Here is a 23,980-nt window from a genome sequence, read left to right on the forward strand (position 1 = left end):
ATCGGTTTGATAGTATTTGTTTATACATTGTACAATGAAATGTCTTACCATAAAAGCATCTAATTATTAATATGAATAATGGGAATCATTTCTTTATATCAATAAAAAGGATATTATGGAAAATTTATTTGTCTTGTTCTCCAAATATAACTAGATCCATACGTCAAATATTACCAGTGAGTTGTAGTTAAAGAAAAAATAAAAGATTTCAAAGCATAACTATTCTAAGAGAGTGATGCCATTGATGTATTGGAACCTGCTCTTACTTTATATAATATCATAACTACCAATTCTAATGACAATAAGACGCTATTTATAATGATACAAAGACGAATCCAATTATTTATTTATTTGTTTTGTTTATTTTTTGGCAAATTCAGTGTTTATTAGATCTACAGTTTTACCATTGCAGTCATAAGTACAAACTTTATAAACAACTTTATCACTGATGGAGAGAGAAAGGGAGAGAGTTTTCACCTTTCATTTTGGATGATTCTTTATAGACTAAACCATTTCTAAATTAGAAGAGTAAACTTATAAAGTAGTCTATTTATTTTATAATATTCGACCATTTTATAAATTAAGCTGATGAGTTGTCCCTAGATTGCCTTTTTTTTTTCTTTTTATTATAACATCTTTTTTATTGTTGAATATAAATAGATCTGGATCAAAATCATGGGAGATTGAAACTAACAAACAATAGAAAGTTAGTGAAAAATAATAAACACAAACGCATATATATGTAAATATATATATATATATAAACAAAAAGAAGAAGGGCCTTTTTTTTTTTCTTGCTATTAAACGGGTGAACATTGTTTTCAGTAAGGAGGAAATTTAAGGAAGAGTTATAGCCATTGTTATATTGTATATCAAACTTCGTTATAATAAACGCTAGTTAAGGTAGAATATCCAATGTATAAATTGAAATTATAAGTAAAGGAATCAGTTATATATATATATATAAAAGAAAGTAAGAAACAGGTCTCCTTAACATTCTTTATTAAAAAATGATTGACCTTATTTATATCTAGAAATGTATGTGTATACACATATTTATAGAAGTGACTATCCAATTAAGGCAAGACAGTACAAGTAGTGTCTATTGTACAACCTATTATAAGCAACTATTATTGACTAATATTATCACTGCATATCTACAGAAGATTACTATGTTGTATAAAAAATTGCTGTAATCTAATTTGTTATAAAAAGTAACGCGACTAAACATGACGATTAAGAAGATGCTATTTTGTTCTTGATACAAGAATAAATAGACTTTATATGGACATAATAGACAGAATTACTATTATAGAGATGACAGTTACAACCATGACAGCACCCTTGTTTTAGTGTTGCACAATTAATATAATTCACCTAAATTAATAAGCAGTCTCAAAGACTTTGAAAAATATTATGTATTTAATACTAATACATACTGAATTGCTTTATCTCTGTTGCAGAATCAAATTGTTTATTGGACACAAAATGAAAACGCTTCGGATGTTGAATATGAATATGTATATGAATATGTATTTTTTTTTTTTTTTTTTTTTTTTTTTTTTTTTTTTTTTTTTTTTGTTTGCTTTATAACAATATAATAGTCGATCTTTTTTTTTTTTTTTCTTTTCCTTTTCCCTTTCCTTTTATCTACTTTAACTAGCTTTAATTTACTTTGTTATTTTACATATAAATCAGAAAGAGCAAAATAATAATAATAACTGGAAAATGCCGAAAATTAACCTGTTTGAAAATGAAAATAATTTAAGCTTCCCTTATGTAGCTACTAAAAGAATAAATTATTTGGATTACACAAATGAATCTTTACATAATTTTATAAATCAATATTGTATTGAACAAGGAAAGCCCCTGGTCGTATTTAATATGAATAAATCCATTCATTGGAATGACAGTCTTTTTACTTTGGATCAACTCAAAGACTACCGTGGTGACATGGGTAAAAAAATAAAATAAAATAAAAAAATAATCTTATTACATAATATATTTATTTATACACTTAAGGATACAAAAAAAAATTGCTTCCATCTAATATTTACTATTTCTCTTTATTATATAATAATAGAGATTGAACTTAAAACTACTAGTCCAAAAGATAAAACACTAAAGACCCGTTTAGGTGATTTTATTCAATCCATTCAAGAGACCTATAAATTACCTTCTTGTACTTCTAATAGTACCATCATTTATAAATCAGTCCCAAAAGTTTACAGTCAAGCTTATGCTAAAGATGTGATTTGTCCTACTGAGTATCGATCTGCTATAGAACAAATCATACCTAGTTATCTTTTACCTCATGGTAGTCATGATCTCTTTTCTTCTTTACCAAGTCGTTTTCAAGCTGAACATATTATGTGTTATCTTGGACAAGATAAGACGGGTACTCCTCTTCATCGTGATTTATGTGGTACAATGGGTCATAACTTGATGACCATGGCCTCCTCCTCTCCTGATGGTTACGCTGAGTGGTTCATTATAGAAAATAAATACCGACATGCTTTAGCTGAAGTTCTGAAACCTACCGTCTTTGAAAATAAGCGCACAGATCGTACTGATCGTATATGTAAGACAAATCCCAGTAAAAGGAAAAGAAAACGATCTAGAGAACAACCATGTGCTTCTTCTAGTACAAGGAGTTCATTTATGGAAAGTGATCGTGCTTGGCTAACTCATTATCTTATTAAAAAGGCCCAGGCGGTAGTCGTGAACGTGATTGTCCAGAGGCCCGGCGATCTGGTCATCATTCCTAGTCGTGCTTATCATCAAGTAAGGAATGCGGGGGTCTCGGTCAAGATCGCATGGAATCGAATCACTCCTCAGACTTTAACTTATGCCTTTGAGGATCAATTACCGTTGTATAGAATCATTAACCGTCCCGAGGTCTATAAATGCAAAGCAATCGTGGCCATTACGTTAAAGAAATGGAACAAGCAACTTGAAAAGTTCATAAAGCATCAGTCCTCTCTCTTTCAGCATAGTTCATTGATCGAGATCAAACTGTTACTCCACTTACTCTTACATCACCTAATTGAGCCTGAACTCCTCTATCCTGCTGCTACTACTGCTACTACTGCTGCTACTGCTGCTACTGCTGCTATTACTGCTTCTGCTGCTGATCTCCCTACTGACCCACCAGAGGATACATTGACGATCGTATGTGATTTTTGTCATGGTGATATCTTTCATCGTTATTATCATTGCGAAAGATGTGACGATCATTATGATTTATGTATGGATTGTTATGCCCTTGGTCGTGCTTGTGAACATGTAAATGACATGAGAATGAGACAAAGTGCGGATGATATGTATCAATATGTCAAACTCTATCAAGATTTAGTGAAAAATGTAAATACTTTACATCCCGAAACTATCAAAGTTGGACTAGAAGATGACATACTATCAAAGTAGTGTATTTTATAATGTGATGTTCAAAAGTACTCATACTAATCTATCTATTATAAGATCATCAGATACAGCTAATAATTTAGCTACGACATGTAGACGTCTAGAGTTACATAGGAGAGATGCTGGTACTCGATATAATTATTTAAAGTGCAGTCATTGTAACAAGTCTGTTCATATCTCTACCTTGGGTCAACAAGGTATTAGTCTCTCTTCTATCTTTAGACGTGGTCCCTGTCGTTCATTTAATAATAGTCATTCATCAATGAAAAATGTATTTGTATGTAATACATGTACAAATCGATGTCATGAATGTTGGCCATTAGAGAAAAAACTAGGCTCCCTTGAAGACTTTGATTTAGTTTATTATCATCATCCTGCACATGATTCTCGTAATCGAGGAGGTTTCATTGATTACACGATTGAAAGGGTAAGCACCAGCTTTTTTTTTTTTTTTTTTTTTTTTTTTTTTTTTTTTTTTTTTCAAATATTTACATACATATAAAAGGGGAGAAGAGGTAGTCTTAACTTGACTTTTTTTTTTGTTCTATATAGACTTGCGATCAGAGAGTAGCAGCATCTCAGTTAAAAAAAAGAAAAAAAAAAAAAAAAGAAAAACCAAGCATGTTTAAAATAATAGAATGATGTCGATCATTTATTCCATATACCTGTCTTGTTTTTTTTTGTTCGTTTGTCATCTCCTTTTATCTTTCTTTAAAGTATTAAGCTATTATTGAACATAATACACACATATACATTTATATTATTATTATTAAAAAAAAACATGCTTTTCTTGTTGTTGTTGCTGTTTCCTTTTTCATTTATTTAAATACACACAACTCATTTTTATTTTGGCCTTGATAATGGTTTACCAGCCAAAATATCTATAATCTCTTGATAATCCAAGGTCTCATATTCTACTAAAGCATTGGCTAATCTGTCTAATTCTTCACGATGCTCTATTAAAATCTGTTTGGCTCTTCTTTCTGCTGCTTCAATAAATTCAACTATTTCACTTTCAATTAATTTCTTTGTATCTGCACTTAGTATTTGCATATCATCATCATCATGATTAACCGGTCCCACTTTATCACTCATACCATAATAACGAACCATACGTTTAGCAATATTTGTGGCCTTCATAATATCATTACTAGATCCACTTGTTACGTTTTCTTGACCAAAGATCAATTCTTCTGCTACTCTACCTCCCATACAAACATCAATCATAGCAGTAAACTCCTTTTTGGTATATGAATCCTAATATGCATGTGTCAATAAATATATATATAAATGTATATATATATATATATGTGCAGTACCTTGTCCATTTCTGGTAATTGAACTGTCATACCTAATGCAGCACCTCTTGGCATAATGGTGGCTTTATGTAAGGGCATCGCACCAGGAGTATAATAAGCAACAAGTGCATGTCCTCCTTCATGATAAGCAGTTAATCTTTTGTTCTCTTCTGTAATCACAGCCGATTTACGCTCAGCTCCCATAATAATTTTATCTTTAGAGTACTCTAAATGACTTAAAGTAACTTCTTTACTATTTTCACGACTTGCTTGAATAGCAGCTTGATTGACCAGGTTAGCTAAATCAGCTCCACTAAAACCAGATGTACCTCTGGCTACTACAGTGACATCGACATCATTGGCTACATGCACTTTCTTCATGTGATGTTTCAAAATCTCTACTCTTCCTCTCACATCAGGTAATGGAACATTAACTGTTCTATCAAATCGTCCAGGTCGAACTAATGCTTTATCTAATAATTCAGGGAAATTTGTTGCAGCAATGAAAATGACACCCTCTGTTTGAGAAAATCCATCCAGATCAACTAGTAATTGATTTAATGTTTGTTTCATGTAAGATTGATCTTTAGGATTTCTTTTAGATCCAATGGCATCAATTTCATCAATAAATACAATACTAGGTGCCTTTGCTCTCGCAGCAGCTTATATATATATACATATATATATATTGTGTTAAAATCATTCGAGAAAGGAAGAAATAATAATAATAAAAAAGTATACACAACTTACCAAATAATTCTCGAATTCTTCTTGCGCCTACACCCACATACATTTCATCAAATTCACTACCACTCATAAAGAAAAAGGGTACATTGGCTTCACCAGCCACAGCTCGTGCCAACATGGTTTTACCCGTACCAGGGGGACCTGTTAAAAGGACACCCTTTGGTAATTTACCACCTAATTCAGTAAATCGATGAGGATTCTTTAAGAATTCAACAATTTCTTCTAATTCTTGTTTTGCTTCATCTACACCTTGTACATCCTCAAATCGAACTGTGGTCTGAGTGACGGGCTCATATTCATTCTGTGGATTCGTTGTCTTTAATAACCCAGAGTTCTCCAATGCAAGGGATAGAATTGTCAAAATACAAAAGGCATACGTCAATGTCACTCCTACCCATCGAAGTGCTTTCCAGAACATATATTTACGTGCTTCCTCAACTACAACATAAATTGGATTGGATTTCTGACCTGTTCCTCCTTCTATCACTTTATTCACTACGCCTCCTTGACGACTAGCAATTACTTGTTGGACAATATCCTTTGTTAACTTGTTTACCTCAGAAGAACTCTCTGCTTTCTTTATGACCGCATATCCTAATTCTTCTAATTTTTGTAAAATTTTTGGTAGTACTTCTTCTGCTTTTATCGTACGTGCTACAGCTGCAATATAATATTTCAAACTTTCATCATTATGTGTAAAGTTTCCTTTTTCAAAACGATTGATAATTGCCTTCGTATTATTCACCCTAAACCATTCCTAGGATAATAAAGAGTGGTGGGAGGAAAAGGAAGGATTAAAAAATAAATAAATAAAATAAATAAATAAATTTAAAAGAGAAGTAGAGAGGAAGAGGAAGGAGCAAAAAAAAAAAAAAAATAGATGATTACCTTGTATAATGTTGCCTGTTTTAAAGCATCTGTTGGAGAAGCATTGGCTTCTTGTTCTATTCTATTTAAATGACGGTAGTTAATAAAACGATTGCTTGTATTCGTAAATAACGTTCGACGTTGAAAATATCTCTTTGGTATTGTATGGGCAAACCGAAAAGCAATAGTAGGATCTGCGTTAAGGATTCTTATAGCCTGAGTTGTTGCTTTATTTAGTTGAGTAAGATTTGAATTTAGAATGGATGCTGGTAACTAGAATAAAAGAAAAAAGGGATTAGTTTTTTTCTTTTCTTTCTAAAAAAAAAAAGGAATCCCCCCTCCTCCAAGAAACAACAACTAATTTAAATTACAGTCTCCTTGTTTAGTTGAATCCATTGCTCATAATTTTGACAAAGTTGCGGCTGTAGATGACTAGTTTTTAAAAAAGGCTGACGAGAGGTAATGTTACAGTGTTGGAAAAGACATGTTGCTTCTGAAGTAATACTGGCAAGCTTAAAGATGAAACATTTAGTTAAAAAAGGTAAAAACACTTTATAAATTGTCTTTTATGTTATACCTTGTGCGTAAATGAACGAGCTCTTTGAGTACTCATTTATTTATAAAAAAAAAAAAAAAGAAATAATAAAAAAATAAAATAAAAATAAAATAAAAAAAAGTGTAAATAGTAAAAGAAAATGTTAACCTTGATCCATTGTCGTACTGCAGTTTTTTTTTTTTTTCTTGAAATAATGCAATTTTCTTCCAGGTTAGAGAGGATGCAGCACTGTTACGATTTCACTAATGACGCAATGGTAACAGCCGCTGAGATCAAAAAAATACAGTTACTAAAAAAAAAAAGATAATGAACAATTGCTGCTGCATACAATGTACATTGATAAGCTGCCTATATCTCTTTTTTTTTTTCTTTGAGCTTGTTGATCCTGAAGAAAGGACTACTACTGCTTTTCCTTTATTTCACGTGTTAATCTCGAAGCTCAATTATTACATATATGGATTAAGCTTCATACCAATTATAAATAGTATAAGCTTTTTTATTTGTAGTATAAAATATTAACAAACAGTGACTATAGGATAAAATAAGAATGATGATAAAGAAAGGGAAATGAAGAAGCGGGAAATATGGTAAATTCTAAGAAATGATTTATACAAGATATAAACATAAGAAAATAAAATAAAAAATAAAATAAATCAATATACTGTGTTAAATTTTAATTCATGGTTTCGACCAATTTATTGATATCATCCTCTGCATCTTCTTCTTCATTTTCTCTGTCCATGATTTCCTTTAATTTCTTTTGACGCCAGCCCTTAACAGGGTCGTTCAATTTAAATGGAGTTAAGAATTTAGAAACAGCTTCGAAATGTTCACCATGTTCAAGGATTTCATGAATAATGTCTTCTAAACAAATAATACCATATTCACCAAGAGCTTCTTCAATCATGGCATTGTCAGAAAGAGGAGTACGAACGCCATTGATCCTGGTAGCACCTCTTTTCATGATAAGATCACGTACTGTCTTTAAACTGGGTGAACCATAAGTAACATAAGGTTCAATTTTTTGGAGATCCTTTACAGTAGCATCATTACAAACAACAAATACACCTGTATTCATCTTTAATAATCCAACTTGACTCAAAATTTTTCTGATTCGTGGGTGAATTGAACTTTCTGTTTTCATACGGATCACAAATAATAATTTGCCATCTCCCTTCTGATTTGCTCCCTTTCTATGTCCCTTTGCCAAGACACGAAGACGTTTTCCTTGCTTTTCGATTAAACGATGTCTACGAATAAACTCATCAGCACGTTTAAATTGTGTCTTTTTAAGTTGTTTCTTTGTCTAAATAAAATAAATAAAAAAAGATATGTTAAATGTCTTTTGTTTTTTGCTATTTTATTTAATAAAATTAGTTTCAAGTAGTCTAACCTTTCTAAGTTCTAATCTTTCTTTTGCTTTAATAGCGGCACCCTTTTCATTAGCCTTTCTTTTTTTTAAAAGGGTTTCAGAAACATAAACTGGTTCAGGAATGGCTCTATTGCTATATAAAGATATGAAAGAAATAATAATTATGAGCAAATAATAGAGAATAAATCATAAAAGATTCAATCTAACCTATCAGACATGATTGTATTTAATTCGAGATTCAAAAAGATCTAAAAGAATACAAAGCTTTTTTTTTTTTTTCGGTGGCTTGATTTTATTTCGTTTTTTTTTTTTTTTGTAGTCCGCTTCTATTTTATTTTTTATTTTTCACGACTTTGTGTAATCAAATTTGATTGGTTAATCTGTAAATGAAATTACAATCAACCTGTAATGTGAAAAAAAAGTAAATGCGTAAGAATGTGTTTAGCAGTGGTGGTACCTTTTCTAAAAAAAAAAAAAAAAAATCAAAATTTCCTCTTCCCTTTTACTCCAACAAGGGCTGGCTGTAGAATAATTTTAGTTGCAGCACAAATTATTTTTTTTCAAACCTTTTTTTTTTTTTTTTTTTTGTTTCTTTTTTTATTTTTATTTTTTTCTTCTTGTATTTTTAAAAAATATATATAAAAAAAAATACTAAATTATTTAATATGGGTTTGAGTTTTTCCAAGTTATTTAATGACCTCTTTGGTAAGAGAGAAATGCGTATTCTTATGGTCGGTCTTGATGCCGCCGGTAAAACTACCATCTTGTATAAACTTAAGTTGGGTGAAATTGTAACCACTATTCCTACTATTGGTAAGCTATAAACTATACGCGTAATACACATCTCCTTATTCATTTAAAAAAAAAATAACCATCATCATCCATCATCTTTAGGTTTCAATGTCGAAACTGTCGAATATAAAAACATCTCTTTTACTGTTTGGGATGTCGGAGGACAAGACAAGATTCGTCCTCTCTGGAGACATTGTAAGTATATAAATATTTATATATTATATTTAATTATTATTATTATTATTATTTTTTTTTAAATATATTTAGCACACACATATATATGTTCACTTTTTATTGGGTAAGAAAATAAAATGTATCATATGTATTTTATATACATATAAATAATATATATTTATTTATATATTTGTATGTATATAAAATGCAAAGGAAAAGATACACATATACATTTGTATATAAAAAAAGGGTTCCAATAAGCCTTTTTATTTTATTCCATATTTACAGGATACATTTTATTTTCTTTTATGTGTGTGTGTGAATGTGTGTATGTGTGTGTGTGCTTGCTTGCTTGCTTTTCTCGAATATTTTATAATGTACATGATATACTAATTTTCCTTTTCCTTCTTAGACTTCCAAAATACTCAAGGTATTATCTTCGTTGTTGACTCTAATGATCGTGATCGTATCTCGGAAGCCCGTGATGAACTTCAACGTATGTTAAACGAAGATGAACTTCGTGACGCGCTCTTACTTGTTTTTGCTAACAAACAAGATCTTCCTAACGCTATGAATGCTGCTGAAATTACTGATAAGCTTGGTCTTCATTCTCTTCGTAATAGACGTTGGTACATTCAAACAACTTGTGCTACTAGCGGTAAGTTATATATATTTATTTTATTTTCATTCTTTTATTCTTATTCATTCTCTATTACAGGTGATGGTCTCTATGAAGGTTTGGAATGGTTATCCAACAACTTGAAGAGAGGAGCATAAACATTAAATACACAAAAGGAATAATAAAAAGAAATAAACGTACACAAAAAAAATCGTAATTTTGAAATCATGCTATATTATATATACATATTTAAAAAAAAAGGGCCCTTTTCTTTCTTTCTTTCTTTTTTAAAAAAATAAACTATTATGTAATTTTCTTTTAAATAAAGGTATTGTATTCCTTTGTTATAGGTAAACTATTTAAATAAAATGAACACGTGTATTACAATCATTATTATCGTCTTACCATTTATTTGTTATATAAAAAAAAAAAAGTACGCATCTAATTTTATTTGTATTTGTATCTGTATCTGTATTTTTTTTTTTTTATTATTGAATGGATCAACTAAAGATAAAACAGATATTAAAAGAAATTGATTTAGCTCGTTGTCAAGGTCAATGGTCTGTAGTGAAGGAGTTAATGACTAAGAAATATATGAAATACAAGCCTGATGATTTGGGTAAAAGGAGAGAAATAGAGAGAGAGAGAGAAAGAAAAGAAGTTGATGATTAAAAGATTGTTAATAGTATTCAATATGACGATTTGTACGGAAGTTGAACTCATCCAACTACTGAAATTAAATAAGAAAAAGGGCGATGACATATATCAACATGACACTCCTTACCGTATTTCCTTATCACCTAGTATAGATCCTATCAACGTACAACCCCTTTTAGATAGATTCATGCCTATCATCTCGAATGAATCAGCAGCAGTAATGGACTGGTATGTTCAGGTTAGTCATCCTTTTTTTTTTTTTTTTGCTATTGGTTGCACTAACTTCCCTATCATTGTTAGTTTTCTAAAATTTTATTGGCAAGGATTTATTTTGAATCAGGGCAATATCAAAATACTTTAGACATTTTACAACATTTGGCTTTACGTATAGAGGATGTTGAGTCAGGTTATGGTCTGATTTGGCTAGTTCAAGCAAGAACGATGAAAGGAATTTGTTTAGAGATAAATGAAGATATTGAAGCTGCTATTGAAACATATGAAGCTGCCTGGAACATGGTTGAATCTAAGCTACCATATGAAAAAGGCATCATGTTATCCTTTTGGCTTGAAGAATGTCTTTATCGTGCTTGTTTATTAAAATTGAGACTCAAGTAAGTTCTCCTTTTTATTATTATTATTATTATTATTTTATAATTATTCTGCTTATACACACACACATATATATATATATACATATATATATGTATTTGTATACGTGATACACACTAGTCATCCTGCAAAAGAAATACTCACATTAATGAGTGCTTATCTACAACTTGCCTCTTCTTATTGGAATCCTCATTGGCATATGTTTAAAAGATGGGTTTTATTCAAGATTTATGCAGAATATATGATCAAGATTTATCAAGATGACACCTATATTGCAGTAAAAAAGAACTCGAACGGGTAATAGGATATATATATATATATATATATTTTTAAAGAAAAAAAGATAGCATGCTTCAAATGACTTATACACAACACTCTCTTAGTCTAGCAACTGAAATGAATGCCTTTGATGAACTATCCACACTAATGGATTTATTTAGACAGTTATTTACTCTTATAACGCCTTATCTTTCTGTTGAAGATCAAGCTCAGTATGGTATGTCGCTTTGTCATATCATGATGAACTCCCATGATGTAATTGGATGGGGTGAAATCAAACATATACGAAAAATACTTCAGGTAGTATTATATATATAAAATTAATCTATATCTATCTATATACATACTTAACATATACATATACAAGTTTTTGCATCAAGTCAAGAAGCTTACTTTTAATCATCCTACTATAAATCGCTACATGTTTTACACCTTGATAAGATTAGGTAGTTTAGAAGAAGCGAAATATGCTTTTCAATCTTACCTTGATTTGATGGATCTACCTAAACTTGAAGCTGATGCTACACTCTTATTCTCCTCCTCCTCCTCTGACCCATCTTTTTTAGCAAACGAAAGAGGATCTCATTTATTTCGAAAATCATCTACTTATGTGGAAGAAAGTCCAGAGAGAGTGATACAGATTTTACTGGATAGTATCTATCTCTATGGTCATGAGGAAGAAAATAGTCGACTTGCTGTTTATCTATCCGAACTCTGTCTTGGGTTCTTACAGCAACTGAAGGGATCTCTACCTCTTGAGTCTCATGTCTATCGTCTAGTTGGTTCTTCTTATACACTCTTGGCGATTCAATCAGATGAAGGACTTACTAAACGAACTGGATATCATCAAAGGGCGAATGACTTCTTTCAAAGGGCTATTGCATTGAATGTAGGTACAGATTGGAAGAGCTATTATGGCTTAGGGTTCTTACAGACCATGACACATCACGTTCATGATGCTATTGTCTCTATTCAACGTTCTATTGAAATCAATCCTCATTTTATCGCCTCATGGCATCTTTTGGCCCTTTTATACTCTTGTAAAACAATAGATCATCTTGAAAAGGCGAAGGAAGTGATAGAGGCTGGTCTATTACTACTATCTCAACAACAACAACAAGGTAGTAATGATGATAACAATACTGGTTTTCATCTTTCTACTTTATCATCCTATCAAGTCAATGATGCATTTGACAGAGCTGAAAATTATCTTTTAATGAACATGACACGCTTAGCTTTGATTGAAAGTGGAGAAGGAGCGGAAGCAGCAATGAAACATTATGAAAATTTGTTTAGTATTTATACTTTATTATCAAAACAGTTGGGAATTGATTTAAATGGTGACCTAAAGACTCAAGAGAATAATCAGAAAGATGATGATGATATTGACATTGGCGTTGAAATAAAAAAGACAAGGAAAAAGTCTTCTAGCTTTTCGTTAATTCGACGCTCTTCTTTTACATCCATCGCCAATAGTATTACTAGTCATAAAAGTTATCGCCTTCTAGGACGTCCACGATCTTCTTCTGTTGAAGTGAATCATTCCTCTCATATTGAATCTGTTGACATGATGCTTGTTTCAGAAAAGGATTCAACCAAAAGAAAATCCTCTTATCATCGAGATAGTAGAAAACAATACCATTCAATGCGTCATGATCTGACTCCTCGTCGATCTTATAGTGCCTCTACATCGGGGAAAAAGAGAGGGGAGAATAAAGAGGGAGTGACGATTATAGGTAGGATTGGAACAGCGAACTCTTCATTACCTCCTCTACCGAGTCATGATTCATTATTCACATTTCTAATTTCGCCTTCTTATTCTAAGGGTAGTAGTAATAACATCAGTGGTCGACAGTCCAACTCTTCTTCTCTTTCTTCACTCTTTCTTCGAAGTTATCAAGAGAGGAAGGCGATGACAGCAGACATCAGAAGGGGGACCCCTCTTGTCAGTTCATGTTTTCAACACAGTCCAGGAACGGAGATCCGAAGACGAGCACGATGGCGTCATCTCTTGGCCACCCTTTGGTTGATGTCAGCAAGGACGTTCATTAGAGTAGGTCTATTAGAGGAAGCCAATAAAGCATTAGGAGAGGCAGAGGAAGTGGCTTTAGATGATCCAAATGTATGGTATCAATTAGGTCAACTCAACCTTCAAGTGTATGATATCTTTGCAAAAGAGGATCTTTCTGCTTCTTCTAAAAGAATAACAGATCGTCGTTGTCATCATCATCATCATCATCAGTCAATGATGCAAGAGGTAAAACAGATAGCTTTAGATGCATTTGAAAAGGCACTCATGTTGGATCCAAATCATGTGCCAAGTCAAGTAGTACAAGCTAGACAACAATGGTCGTTGGCCATCGCAGACCTCATGATGGAACAATTAACAGCGAGATTAGGTTGGAATTCATCCGAGGCATGGTATCAATATGCTCAAATCAAGAAACAGCAAGGTCAATTTGAGGAAATGAAATCTTTCCTTTTATTTGCATTAGAGTTAACCGAGAATGAGCCTATCATAAAAGATTATATTCATTTATTTCCCAAATTCTTAAAAAAGTGACAGCGTTTTTTAATAAATTCATTTATTTTATATGCGTATGTATTTTTTTTCATTTTTTTTATTTTTTTATTTTTTTTTATTTTTTATTTATTTATTTTTTTTTTAAACGAAAAAAGAAAGCTTCTTATCTTTGTTTTCATTGTGTGTTTCTTTACATATAAATTATCTATACACGTATTTATCACACGCTTATAAAAATTGTATTGTCACATCATCATTTAATTTTATTCTAGCATACATCTTTATTCTTTTTCTTTTTTTTTAAGAAAAAAAAAAAAAAGGGCACACAATGAGACGCATCTCAACTCATCGATCTGGTGACAATTCATCTAATGTAAATACAATAGTTACACTCTTGTAGAATATTATTAAAGTTAACTTAAAAAAAACAATAGCAACACCATGAAAGTGGTGCGTCCAATATAGGGACAACTAGAAGCGTTTCTAATAAAAAATTTAGATCAAGGGGAAATCCAATCTCTGTTCCTATCAATCCTACAGTAAGTTGTTCAAAAAAAAAAAAAAAAAAAAAAAAAGTATAATAAATACTCTAATAATATATGTTTTTTTTTAGTTTGCTACTACAACAAAAATACCTCAATCAATTTATAATCCAAAATATGGGTGTAAATCTATTTTTTTTTTTTTTAATATAAATTAAACTGCATTTTACTAAATTCGACTTTTATATATTTATATAGCACGCAATACTACTAGAAGAGAAAGAAATGAAATCAATGTATGTATTTCTTTTTTTTTAATACATGTATATGTAAAGAGTTATTGATTTATTTATCTTACTTTTTTTTTTTTTTTATAGAGTCAAACGATATCAGAGCATTCAAATAGTGAAACAACTACAGATAGTAATGCGCCAATACGTTCTAGTTCTAGATTAAGAACATCTAAAATGAAAGATAACAGAGCTGAAGTAATTGAAATCAATTCAGATGATGAAGCAGTATTCGAATCTGACGAAGAAATTGGTATCATCAGACGTCCAACCAAACGTCGATTAATTCAACATCCCTCAGAAGAAGATAAGTCGGATGAAACCAAGACAAGAAAGCATACATTAAATTCTACTGATTCAACGACATTACGAAGGCGGTCTATGAGATCACCTATCAATACAACCTTGATGACTCCGTTAAAAATTCATAAAACGCCTATGATCGAATATGACTCATCCACATCACCTATTAGAAAAATTCCTGAATGTGCCATCAAGATATCTAAAGAACCTGAAAAGTTAATGTCACCTTTTAAAAGATTATATTCAGATAAAAGAGCATTTGAAGATTCAAATCAAAATCAACATAATGCATGCGTTGAGGGAAGTCGTTTATATAAGAAACTTAAATCAAAAAATGAAATAGATAATGAAAAGGGCTCAAATGAGATAGTGACCTATGGCAACGAAAGTGATAAACAGAATATACCCATTTTATCCTATCCTAAAGAAACATCTCCCACTTCAACTAAACAAAATGCCGAGATAAATGATAGCTCATGTGTGAAGGAAAAGTCTTTTATTGAAAGACTATCTGAACGTACAAGCCAAGCAGCACGAAGGGATTTAATTAAAAAGTATTTAAATATGAATCAAGATAAGATCCCCAAGGAAGAGGATACAGATAATACCCTATTATTTAATTCTCAAAATAGTGGAATAAAAGCGAATACGACTCGTGATGAACCGTCATTATCTCCTTTGAAAGATGCTGATAAACAACAGAAGAAGCAGCAGCAGCAGCAGCAGCAGAAAACAAGTCTTAAGATGACGGGAGATACTTTATCATCTGTCAATCAAGAAATTATTCATCTTGACATGGATGATGAAAAAGAAAAATGTAAATATCGAGCAACGAGTCATGAATCATTTACAAGATCTACGCATCCTATAAAGACGTCTCCTAAAACATCTTCACCTATACCTATTCAAGTACCTTTAAAGTCATCATCATCTCCTGTGAAGGATATAATAACAGTAACATTACACGATCAAATGGATGATTATAAGCCAGAGCCTATTGGGAATGATGAGCATCTATTGATGTATCCCTTTGACGGTAAAAATTCCATCACTCTTTACGAAAGAGATTATAGTCGACTTGATGAAGGAACTTATTTGAATGATACCCTGATTGATATCTTTCCCAAGATTTGGGCGAATGATTATCCAAGCACAAATATTCATACTTTTAGCTCATTCTTTTTTACAAAACTATCTGGATCTGCAGCAACAGCAATCCAATATGACACTGTTAAAAGATGGACTGCTAATATAAATATTTTTGAAAAGAAGTTTGTTGTAGTGCCAGTTGCTCAAAACAATCATTGGTTTATCATTCTTGTCGTGAATCCTAGTCTTTGTATTCCGAATAGTAAAGATACTTGTGAGGATGGACATAAAAGTAAAGTACTTTATGCCGGAGAAGTATTAGATCGAGAAAAGTAAGTTATATACATGTATATATATATATATATATATATATATTTATATACATATATTGATCGGCTTTCATTAGACCATATATCATGGTACTTGATCCTTTAAATTTATACAAGCAAAAACCGGCAAAGGTACTATTAAAGTATTTGAAAATGGAAGCTTTACATAAATTGAATATACTTGAATCCAACTTTATTGAGCCAGATATCGTTCTTTCTTCTTGTCCCGGCCAAAAAAATTTTACAGATTGTGGAGTCTTTTGTTTGCATTATGTAATGAATCTGTACAAGTATGATAACTACATGACAAATATTCTTTTTGTAAGTATATACATATATATATAATGCATAGATATTAAGTATCTATTTTCTTTCTTTCAGAGGAATAAGGAAGACGATCCAGGATGGGACAAAGATGGATCTTTACCTATATTTCGACAATTATTAAGACGAGAGCTTCATAAAAAGATGCAAGAATACAGAGAGTATAATTTATCTCAATTTCTTGTGTCTTGAATTGTATAAATACCTTTTTTTTTTATTTTCTTGAATATTTAACATGTGTACTTGTAGAAAAAGAATTCTGTTTTCTTTTCTTTTTTTTTTCATATTTTCATATTCTGAAATATAATAGTGTATATAGAAGGATTGTTGTATAGAATAAAATGATTTGTTTATAATAGAGGCAAACTCTAATTACTTACTATCTTGAAGGTAAACTTTTTTTTTTTTTAAGGTAGACAAGTCTATTTTCATGTTGACTGTGTCCATCTGCCTTAATGTCATTTGTTAAAAAAGAAGGGAGAGTATTTATAAGAAACAAGGTAGTTGGTTGAAAAACTTGTAATTTTTGTTTTCTATTGTTATAATAATAAGAATCAGATCAAGGATATTCCTCCCTTTTTTTTTTTTTTTTTCACTCTTATCCCTTTTGTTTCCCAAGCATTTATTGTAGTAATAATTTATTAAATGTAGTTTTATTCTAAACCTGAGATGATCATAACGAGGAATCGATACACTTGGCTTGAGCACTTTCAATATATCCAGGGAATATCTCTTTTAATAATTTATAGTCCTTCCTATCATATGGACACTTGGGCTTTAATGTGTTGAAATACTATTAAAGCATTCTTCTCCTCAATGAATGAATAGCTTATCAACAATCAAAAGATATGTATAAAGAAGCTTATATGTCTGTCTGTTTCTTTCTTAGACTAAAAGAAAAAGTCATCAAATTAATTGGTTAACCTTTTAGTGTATAGTCTAATTTTGCAGTGCTGTTGTTTTTATATTATTGGTCCCACACCAACTATTTTTGATAAGGGAAATGTAGTATTTATCAAACTTGTATGTTTATTACAAATATGTACAAATAAAGGAATTATAATTTTTTTTTTCTTCTTCATTCAAGATTATTATTATAGATGTGGTGTATATATTCAATTACAGTGTGTAGAAAGATATATATACATTATTTACATACATCATTCTTATTATATATTACATGTTGTTGATTCTTATTAATTGGGTGATCCAAAAGTAAAGATCTGTCTTTTTTTAATTGTTGTACTCTAAGTGAATGCATCAATAATTGATTTCCATATTGTTGTAATTCTTCTAAGGATACATAAATATCATAATTATTCATTCGAAAAAATTCTAATTCTAAATGATTTAATTCTTTTACAGGTAATCCACCGACCTACAAGATATATAATTATTAAAATATAATCCCCTCCAACTGCTGCCCCCCCTTTTTTCTCTCTCTCTCTTTTACTCCCCTCTTTTGCTCTCTCCTTTTTTTTTTCGTTTCCTTACCTTTGCATATCGTGTATTTGTAAAAAAGACATCAGAAAAGAATTTACTTGAAACCATAATGCCAGCTATAAGTAATCGATGAATATTAAATGAATCAATGCGTAAAGGGTCATCTTTTTGTTGTGACATGCGATCAAAGTAGACCAGCAAACTTAGAAAGCATTCATTTGTACAGGGACAATATTTAAGTATTCTTGTTAAATAGGAATAAATATCAATACTGGGAATTGAGCGAGCATGGAAACATGTATAAGATGATGATGACGACAATGAATATTGTTGAATGATGGAATCATTAGCCTTTGTAATCTTTTCTAATAAACAAGTCAACATTTTGATTGTTTCAGTCACTGGAAAATTAGCCAAGTCAAAGCATGGTGGTGATATTTGTGAATGATATATTTTCTTAACCATCATTCGAAGTCTACAGAAGGAAAAGAAAAAAGTTGAATAAAAAAAAAAAAATGAAAAATAGAAAAAAAAATAAATAAAATAAAAAACAATAGATTATTAAATAAAAATTTAATAATAAAATTGACTATAGACACTACTACTACTAATACTACGCTTTAAAATTTATCCATCTTTGATAATATCTTTTAACGAAAAAAAAATAATTCTTTTTTTTTTATTTTATTTTAAAAGTTTCATACAGGGTACATAAATGAGTTTGTTAGATGATGAACCAATAACTGGTTATGATAATCTAATAAGTACATCACAGCCTATTCAACCTGTTCAAGTTTCTTTATCAGATGCAGCTAAAAGTAAATCGGGTCGTTCCATCCCGCCTGACGTCCTGATTAGAATATTTCAATATTTACCTATTTATGCTTTGGTTAATGTTGCTTTAACTTCGAGACGTTTCAAGGTACTAGCTTATGATGATGAAATTTGGGATAATAAACTGCAGGTCATGTTGGAGAATGATCATGGACCATTAGCTGCCATGTTAGCAGGTATATAAATATATAGTTGAAATACTGGAGGCATATTTCTATATAAATGTTTAACCAATGTATATTGAGTTAGATAATGATAACACAAAGGGTTCTTTAATTGACTCTGAAAATACAATATACATTAACAATAAACCTTTAAATACGCTCATTCTCGGCATGTCCACCGATCCTTACAGTGCTCGAGCAAGAGCAAAATCAACAGGAAGATCAAAAGAACAATTCAAACAGTTGTATACACAGTTGATACCCTATTATTTAGATTTGCGAGATAGAAATAAAGAATCGACTAAAGTATTACATGATTTTGGTGGTAACCCCGAAGAATGTGGTAAAGTCATTAATTTATTAATTGGCTTGGGACAATGTCATGTTGTGGATGATTGGAAACAGGTAAATAACGATAATAATAAAAAGAATAGTTTAAAATAATATTTCCGGTTAATGTTGAAAATGATTAGATTAATGAAAATTTGAATGCATTATCTCAATATTTTGAAAGCGCATCACTTCATGAATTCGAGGTCGCTTATGATGTACATAATATAAATGAAATGAAAGTAAGTAAGCAAGCAAGCAAGTTATTTTATTTTATTTTTTTTGAGTAAAAATGCTTGTATGGTATTAAAAAAACTTATGGTTGTGTATAATAGTCTTATGCAAATGCTTTAATTGCCTTGAATGGAGGTTTAACCTGTATACAAACTTACGTTCAAAAGCATCCTCTGTTTTATGATAATCCTTTCAAACCAGAAGATAACTTTGTGTAAAGCTCATAACTTTATCTATTTGCGTATTGTTAATCTATCTCTTATTTTATTTTATAAAAGGATGTCTTATGATGATTTGACACCTTTTAAGAAGTTAATGCTTCTTATTACAGATGAACTCAAACAGCAATCCTCAGTAGTAGCAGAAGTATTTCCTACCAAAATGGATGTATTTTATATCTTTGTAGATCGAGTATTTGAGGATGTGGTAATAAAAAAGAACAGAAATGACACACACATATCACTCACTCTTTATGTTCTTTTAAGATTGCAGAGTTTGTTAGTCAATTATTAAATAGAGCTATATCGAAAAGTACTCATCTTTATTTAATAACTATGTCAAACGTGTTGAATTTAAGCAAGAATATGATTGATATCTTTACAAATAACTCCGATTCACCAAGCAAGATTGAAACTGACCGCGGAATTAATTTATTATTCAAACTTTTACTGCCCTTTTTAGATGACTATTTATATGAAGAAAGTAACTATGCAGAAATGACGACTAAAAAATATATTGAAGAATGGGTAAAATAGGCTTAAAATGAACTGTATAAAAAAAAAAAAGAAAAAGAAAATTATAACCCTTTTTATTTTTTGATAGAATAATCGAGTGATAGGAAATACAGACACTTCTACACGTCTCACAAATCAAACCCGTGAAACATTTAAAAGGTAGAAAAAAAAAAAAAAAAAAAAAAAGTCGTATGTCGTCTCTCTCTCTCTCTAAAAAAAAGTGAATTGTAGAAATTATTTAGCTGCGTTTAAAAAAGTACTCATATTACCAGTTGATTTAGTATCCACTGCAGCAACGACTATTGCTTCACCCTTTCAAAAGAATGCCAATTTAAATGAGAAACGAGCTAATTCTATTGATTTAATCGCTTCACCTCAATCGACACCACCTTCCACACCCAAGACAAATCGATATTCATTGGATCCACCAAGATCACCTACAGTCGCTTATGGTAAAGAAATTAGAGGCCAATTAGAATTTGTAGGACAAGAATTAGATATGCTTCAAAATTATCTTTCGCTAGAGACTTCATTACAATTAATTCATGTGAATAAAGAATCTGAAGGACGATTACAACAATTTATTGATATTGGATTTCCAGGACGAATGAAAACAGATATGTAAATAGGATACGAGTGTGTGTGTGTGTTATATGATATAAACTAATATACATGTATATAGTCATAGAACTTATGAACATATTTTTATTCAATTATTAAAGCTATTAGGTCAACATCATATTCAACCTGGTTTTGAAAGGTAAATAAAATAAAATAAAAATTTGAAGCATGTATTCATGTTTTATCATCATAGTGCATCCAATCGATTATCTTCTTATAAGCCTAACATGGATAGTGCTAATGAAGATGTGCCACCACTCACTGAGTTCTTTGAACTTGTTCATGTAGCCGACGTTATTCAACAAATGATTCAACTTTATTATGACGAAGAAATCGTAAGTAATTCTCCCGACTTCATAAAATCTCAAGTATCCATGGATATAAATTATTTTATTGATATATAAAATATAGACTAAAAATGTAGATAAACTTGATTTCTTGAATGAAGTGAATAAAGAAAAAAAGTCATTTGAAAGATTGTTAGATGATTGTGTAGCACAGGGAATGGATCGTGGTATTCAGGTGCTCTTATCACAAGTAGAATTCATTTTAACTCATGAACAAAGAAAAGAAGACTATAATCCACCCAACGATATGATACCCGACCTCAAACCCACAAAGGTAAAAGAAAAAAAAACCCAGTCTATTTCTATAAGAATTCATTTTATATATGCATCTATTTCTAGGCTTGTCAAGATACAATTCAATGTTTAAAGACAAATACTTCCATGTTAGTAGGTGCAGCAGAAAAGGCTACAATGGATTTATTCTTTAATGAAATTAGTAGAAGATTTTTCGAGTAAACAAAAAGACAAAGAAGAAATCTGTTCTATTGTGTTTTATTTATTTATTTATTTATTTTTACTTTAGAATTCTATGTAAACATTTAAAATCACAAACTGTAAATGAAACAGGAGGCTTTAGATACATTAGGTAAAGACAGTATGATAATTCAAATACTTTTTTTTTTTTTCTTATACTTATTTACTTATTTTTTTTTAGTGATATGAACGCTTATTATGACTTTATATTAACTTTAAAACAAAAGACAATTACACCTTACTTTTTAGCACTCAAATCGCTCGCTAATCTTTATATCATCGAATCAGCAACTGATATAAAATTACTTATTCATGATTTAGAACGATATCACGGTTTAATGAGAGTAGAAGATTTATTTGAATTTGCTGCTTGTAGAAGTGATTGGCCTATGATTAAGAGAGTTGTTCAAAAGGACATAACAGATTGTTGTATTATGTAATAAATAACAAAATTTAAATAATAATAGAATATAGATGCTATTGATTATATGATGTATACACACACATGTATATAAATATAATATATACAAATATACATGTATTTTTTATTGTTGTCTACTACTAGTAGTAGTAGGATGGTATTGTCGGGATAATGTGGGATTTTTTTTTTCTTTTGTTATTGTTGGGGGAAAATATAGTTAATTTGTACCAAAGAGTGCTCGGAAATAATCACCTAATAATAGCCAACAATCAATTAGAAATAATTAAAGTTTTTCTTTTTTTTTTTAAAAAAAAAAAAATTATTATTATTATTATTATTACCAAGTGCTACCATACAAAGCGTCTGCCACATGCCTAAGCCAATACGAGGTAAAACACCTCTATAAAAACCTTTCAAGCCATTCTTTTGATAAATATATTTTGTAGTGGATACGATGGTCATCTTCTCAGGTCGATCTACTGTCTTTAATTGACTTTGCATTTCAACTCGAATGACTTCAATGGGCTGATTCCAACATGATAAAGCACCACCTACAATAGATGCCAATGCTTTATCTAAAGCAGTTGTACGCAAATGAGCGTCAGGGGAATCACCATACCGTGTCTTGGTAATGAATTCTTGAGTGAATCGTGTGATACCAAACCGAGAAGCCCAATTTGTACATTGTCTAACCGCAACTGCATTAACGCCTTTATTAATACCTGCGATACCTTCTTTTTTAATAATATCTCGAGCAATTTTCAATGTTGATTCCTTTACAGCTATAAACAAACAAACAAACAAACAAAAGATTTAGATAAAAATTTAACTATTCAGGTTTATGGCTCATCTATTTACCTGATTTATGACGCGTGACCTCAACGGTTTTCATAAATGTACAAAAACCCATTGTAGTATAAGCTTGCGCAATACCTCCACCCATACCACCTATGATGCCACCCTATTATATATATGTATATGTCTTTGAGTATAAGTATATCCTCAAAAGTCTTTTCTTTTTTTCTCTCTTTCTTTCTTTCTTTCTTCCCAACAAGTTTACTTACAACAAAGGGGGATGCACCAGCAGCCCTTGCATGATATTCAAATTCGGAAGCAGTAAAAAGTAAGACAGCACCCTTTGTAGATGCTTCAATCCATGCCCACGGGATTAAACCTTGATAAAATCCAAGTAGACCTCCTCGACTATAAACAGTCTTTAAAGCTTCTACTAAAGATTGATGACGATTTGCTGCTAACTGTGTTTTGATAACTTCAAATGGTTGACCCAATGTAGATACTTCAAACAAGTTTAATGCTAGATAATAAAAGTAAATAAATAAATCTATTTTTTTCGACGGAAGAGGTTTCTTTTTTTTGTTATATATACTACTTACATGCACCTAAAAGTAAATTTTTATAAGAAATAGGCTTCTTCTTTAAAGGAGCATTTGGGTCTGCAGATGTATTATCAATAGGTGCCATCCCTGGTATATTAAAATAAATAAATAAATAATAGAAGAAGAGGCGATAATAAAAAAAAAAAAAGAAAAGAAAAGAAAAGAAAAGAAAAAAAAGAAATAATAACAAGTTTTATTTTAAACTTATTTTTAATTATAGTAGTAGTTAATAGCAGTAGTAGTAGCA

The 23,980-nt window shown here is 30.6% G+C and overlaps 9 protein-coding genes across 9 annotated transcripts; 5 read left to right on the top strand and 4 right to left on the bottom strand.

Annotated features, from left to right (window-relative positions):
• Positions 1–1,611: 1,611 nt before the first annotated feature.
• On the top strand, positions 1,612–4,224 carry BX663DRAFT_558330 (uncharacterized protein). The gene is made up of 4 exons (XM_051531805.1): positions 1,612–1,957; positions 2,084–3,422; positions 3,481–3,850; positions 3,976–4,224. The coding sequence occupies exons 1-4, from the start codon at positions 1,729–1,731 to the stop codon at positions 4,063–4,065; spliced, it is 2,028 nt and encodes a 675-aa protein (XP_051386692.1). The 5' UTR covers positions 1,612–1,728; the 3' UTR covers positions 4,066–4,224.
• Positions 4,225–4,266: 42 nt separating this feature from the next.
• BX663DRAFT_483409 (peptidase family M41-domain-containing protein) lies at positions 4,267–6,948 on the bottom strand (the record flags this gene model as incomplete). Its single annotated transcript, XM_051524491.1, has 6 exons — positions 4,267–4,680; positions 4,743–5,383; positions 5,472–6,225; positions 6,357–6,608; positions 6,707–6,847; positions 6,913–6,948. The coding sequence occupies 6 exons, from the start codon at positions 6,946–6,948 to the stop codon at positions 4,267–4,269; spliced, it is 2,238 nt and encodes a 745-aa protein (XP_051386693.1).
• A 539-nt stretch (positions 6,949–7,487) lies between these two features.
• On the bottom strand, positions 7,488–8,819 carry BX663DRAFT_202766 (ribosomal protein L30, ferredoxin-like fold domain-containing protein). The gene is made up of 4 exons (XM_051521745.1): positions 8,765–8,819; positions 8,471–8,666; positions 8,285–8,396; positions 7,488–8,197 (listed from the first exon to the last, which is right to left on the bottom strand). The coding sequence occupies exons 2-4, from the start codon at positions 8,479–8,481 to the stop codon at positions 7,565–7,567; spliced, it is 756 nt and encodes a 251-aa protein (XP_051386694.1). The 5' UTR covers positions 8,482–8,666; positions 8,765–8,819; the 3' UTR covers positions 7,488–7,564.
• Positions 8,820–8,840: 21 nt separating this feature from the next.
• On the top strand, positions 8,841–10,196 carry BX663DRAFT_497390 (ADP-ribosylation factor). Its single transcript, XM_051525908.1, has 4 exons — positions 8,841–9,076; positions 9,158–9,250; positions 9,642–9,887; positions 9,948–10,196. The coding sequence occupies exons 1-4, from the start codon at positions 8,929–8,931 to the stop codon at positions 10,004–10,006; spliced, it is 546 nt and encodes a 181-aa protein (XP_051386695.1). The 5' UTR covers positions 8,841–8,928; the 3' UTR covers positions 10,007–10,196.
• A 147-nt stretch (positions 10,197–10,343) lies between these two features.
• On the top strand, positions 10,344–13,956 carry BX663DRAFT_548869 (uncharacterized protein; the record flags this gene model as incomplete). The annotated part of the gene is made up of 6 exons (XM_051531110.1): positions 10,344–10,467; positions 10,535–10,743; positions 10,806–11,116; positions 11,235–11,411; positions 11,498–11,693; positions 11,761–13,956. The coding sequence occupies 6 exons, from the start codon at positions 10,344–10,346 to the stop codon at positions 13,954–13,956; spliced, it is 3,213 nt and encodes a 1,070-aa protein (XP_051386696.1).
• Positions 13,957–14,669: 713 nt separating this feature from the next.
• BX663DRAFT_202863 (uncharacterized protein) lies at positions 14,670–16,765 on the top strand. Its single transcript, XM_051521746.1, has 2 exons — positions 14,670–14,695; positions 14,777–16,765. Exon 2 carries the CDS (start codon positions 14,867–14,869, stop codon positions 16,415–16,417), a length of 1,551 nt encoding a protein of 516 aa, XP_051386697.1. The 5' UTR covers positions 14,670–14,695; positions 14,777–14,866; the 3' UTR covers positions 16,418–16,765.
• Positions 16,766–17,407: 642 nt separating this feature from the next.
• Positions 17,408–18,680, bottom strand: BX663DRAFT_540424 (cyclin-domain-containing protein; the record flags this gene model as incomplete). Its single annotated transcript, XM_051530748.1, has 3 exons — positions 18,229–18,680; positions 17,915–18,112; positions 17,408–17,509 (listed from the first exon to the last, which is right to left on the bottom strand). The coding sequence occupies exons 1-3, from the start codon at positions 18,643–18,645 to the stop codon at positions 17,408–17,410; spliced, it is 717 nt and encodes a 238-aa protein (XP_051386698.1). The 5' UTR covers positions 18,646–18,680.
• Positions 18,681–18,892: 212 nt separating this feature from the next.
• Positions 18,893–22,355, top strand: BX663DRAFT_483415 (exocyst complex component Sec10-like protein; the record flags this gene model as incomplete). Its single annotated transcript, XM_051524492.1, has 14 exons — positions 18,893–19,187; positions 19,261–19,580; positions 19,649–19,747; positions 19,841–19,953; positions 20,018–20,165; positions 20,225–20,485; positions 20,562–20,632; positions 20,705–21,094; positions 21,156–21,233; positions 21,288–21,429; positions 21,506–21,715; positions 21,781–21,893; positions 21,965–22,027; positions 22,097–22,355. The coding sequence occupies 14 exons, from the start codon at positions 18,893–18,895 to the stop codon at positions 22,353–22,355; spliced, it is 2,562 nt and encodes an 853-aa protein (XP_051386699.1).
• A 198-nt stretch (positions 22,356–22,553) lies between these two features.
• On the bottom strand, positions 22,554–23,818 carry BX663DRAFT_529334 (mitochondrial carrier domain-containing protein; the record flags this gene model as incomplete). Its single annotated transcript, XM_051530233.1, has 5 exons — positions 22,554–22,588; positions 22,678–23,118; positions 23,195–23,297; positions 23,401–23,651; positions 23,731–23,818. The coding sequence occupies 5 exons, from the start codon at positions 23,816–23,818 to the stop codon at positions 22,554–22,556; spliced, it is 918 nt and encodes a 305-aa protein (XP_051386700.1).
• Positions 23,819–23,980: the final 162 nt, after the last annotated feature.

The sequence above is a fragment of the Cokeromyces recurvatus genome, assembly GCF_025118155.1.
Source record: "Cokeromyces recurvatus strain NRRL 2243 chromosome Unknown BX663scaffold_3, whole genome shotgun sequence".
Lineage (NCBI taxonomy): Eukaryota > Fungi > Mucoromycota > Mucoromycetes > Mucorales > Mucoraceae > Cokeromyces > Cokeromyces recurvatus.

Coding starts and splice junctions, on each gene's coding strand:
- BX663DRAFT_202766 (XM_051521745.1), bottom strand. Junction 8,198..8,284: donor AAAGATTAGAACTTAGAAAG/GTTAGACTACTT, acceptor TATTTTATTTAG/ACAAAGAAACAACTTAAAAA.
- BX663DRAFT_497390 (XM_051525908.1), top strand. CDS start 8,929: ATGGGTTTGAGTTTTTCCAAGTTATTTAATGACCTCTTTGGTAAGAGA. Junction 9,251..9,641: donor TCGTCCTCTCTGGAGACATT/GTAAGTATATAA, acceptor TTTCCTTCTTAG/ACTTCCAAAATACTCAAGGT. Junction 9,888..9,947: donor AACAACTTGTGCTACTAGCG/GTAAGTTATATA, acceptor TCTCTATTACAG/GTGATGGTCTCTATGAAGGT.
- BX663DRAFT_558330 (XM_051531805.1), top strand. CDS start 1,729: ATGCCGAAAATTAACCTGTTTGAAAATGAAAATAATTTAAGCTTCCCT. Junction 3,423..3,480: donor GAAGATGACATACTATCAAA/GTAGTGTATTTT, acceptor ATCTATTATAAG/ATCATCAGATACAGCTAATA. Junction 3,851..3,975: donor TTGATTACACGATTGAAAGG/GTAAGCACCAGC, acceptor TGTTCTATATAG/ACTTGCGATCAGAGAGTAGC.
- BX663DRAFT_202863 (XM_051521746.1), top strand. CDS start 14,867: ATGAAAGATAACAGAGCTGAAGTAATTGAAATCAATTCAGATGATGAA.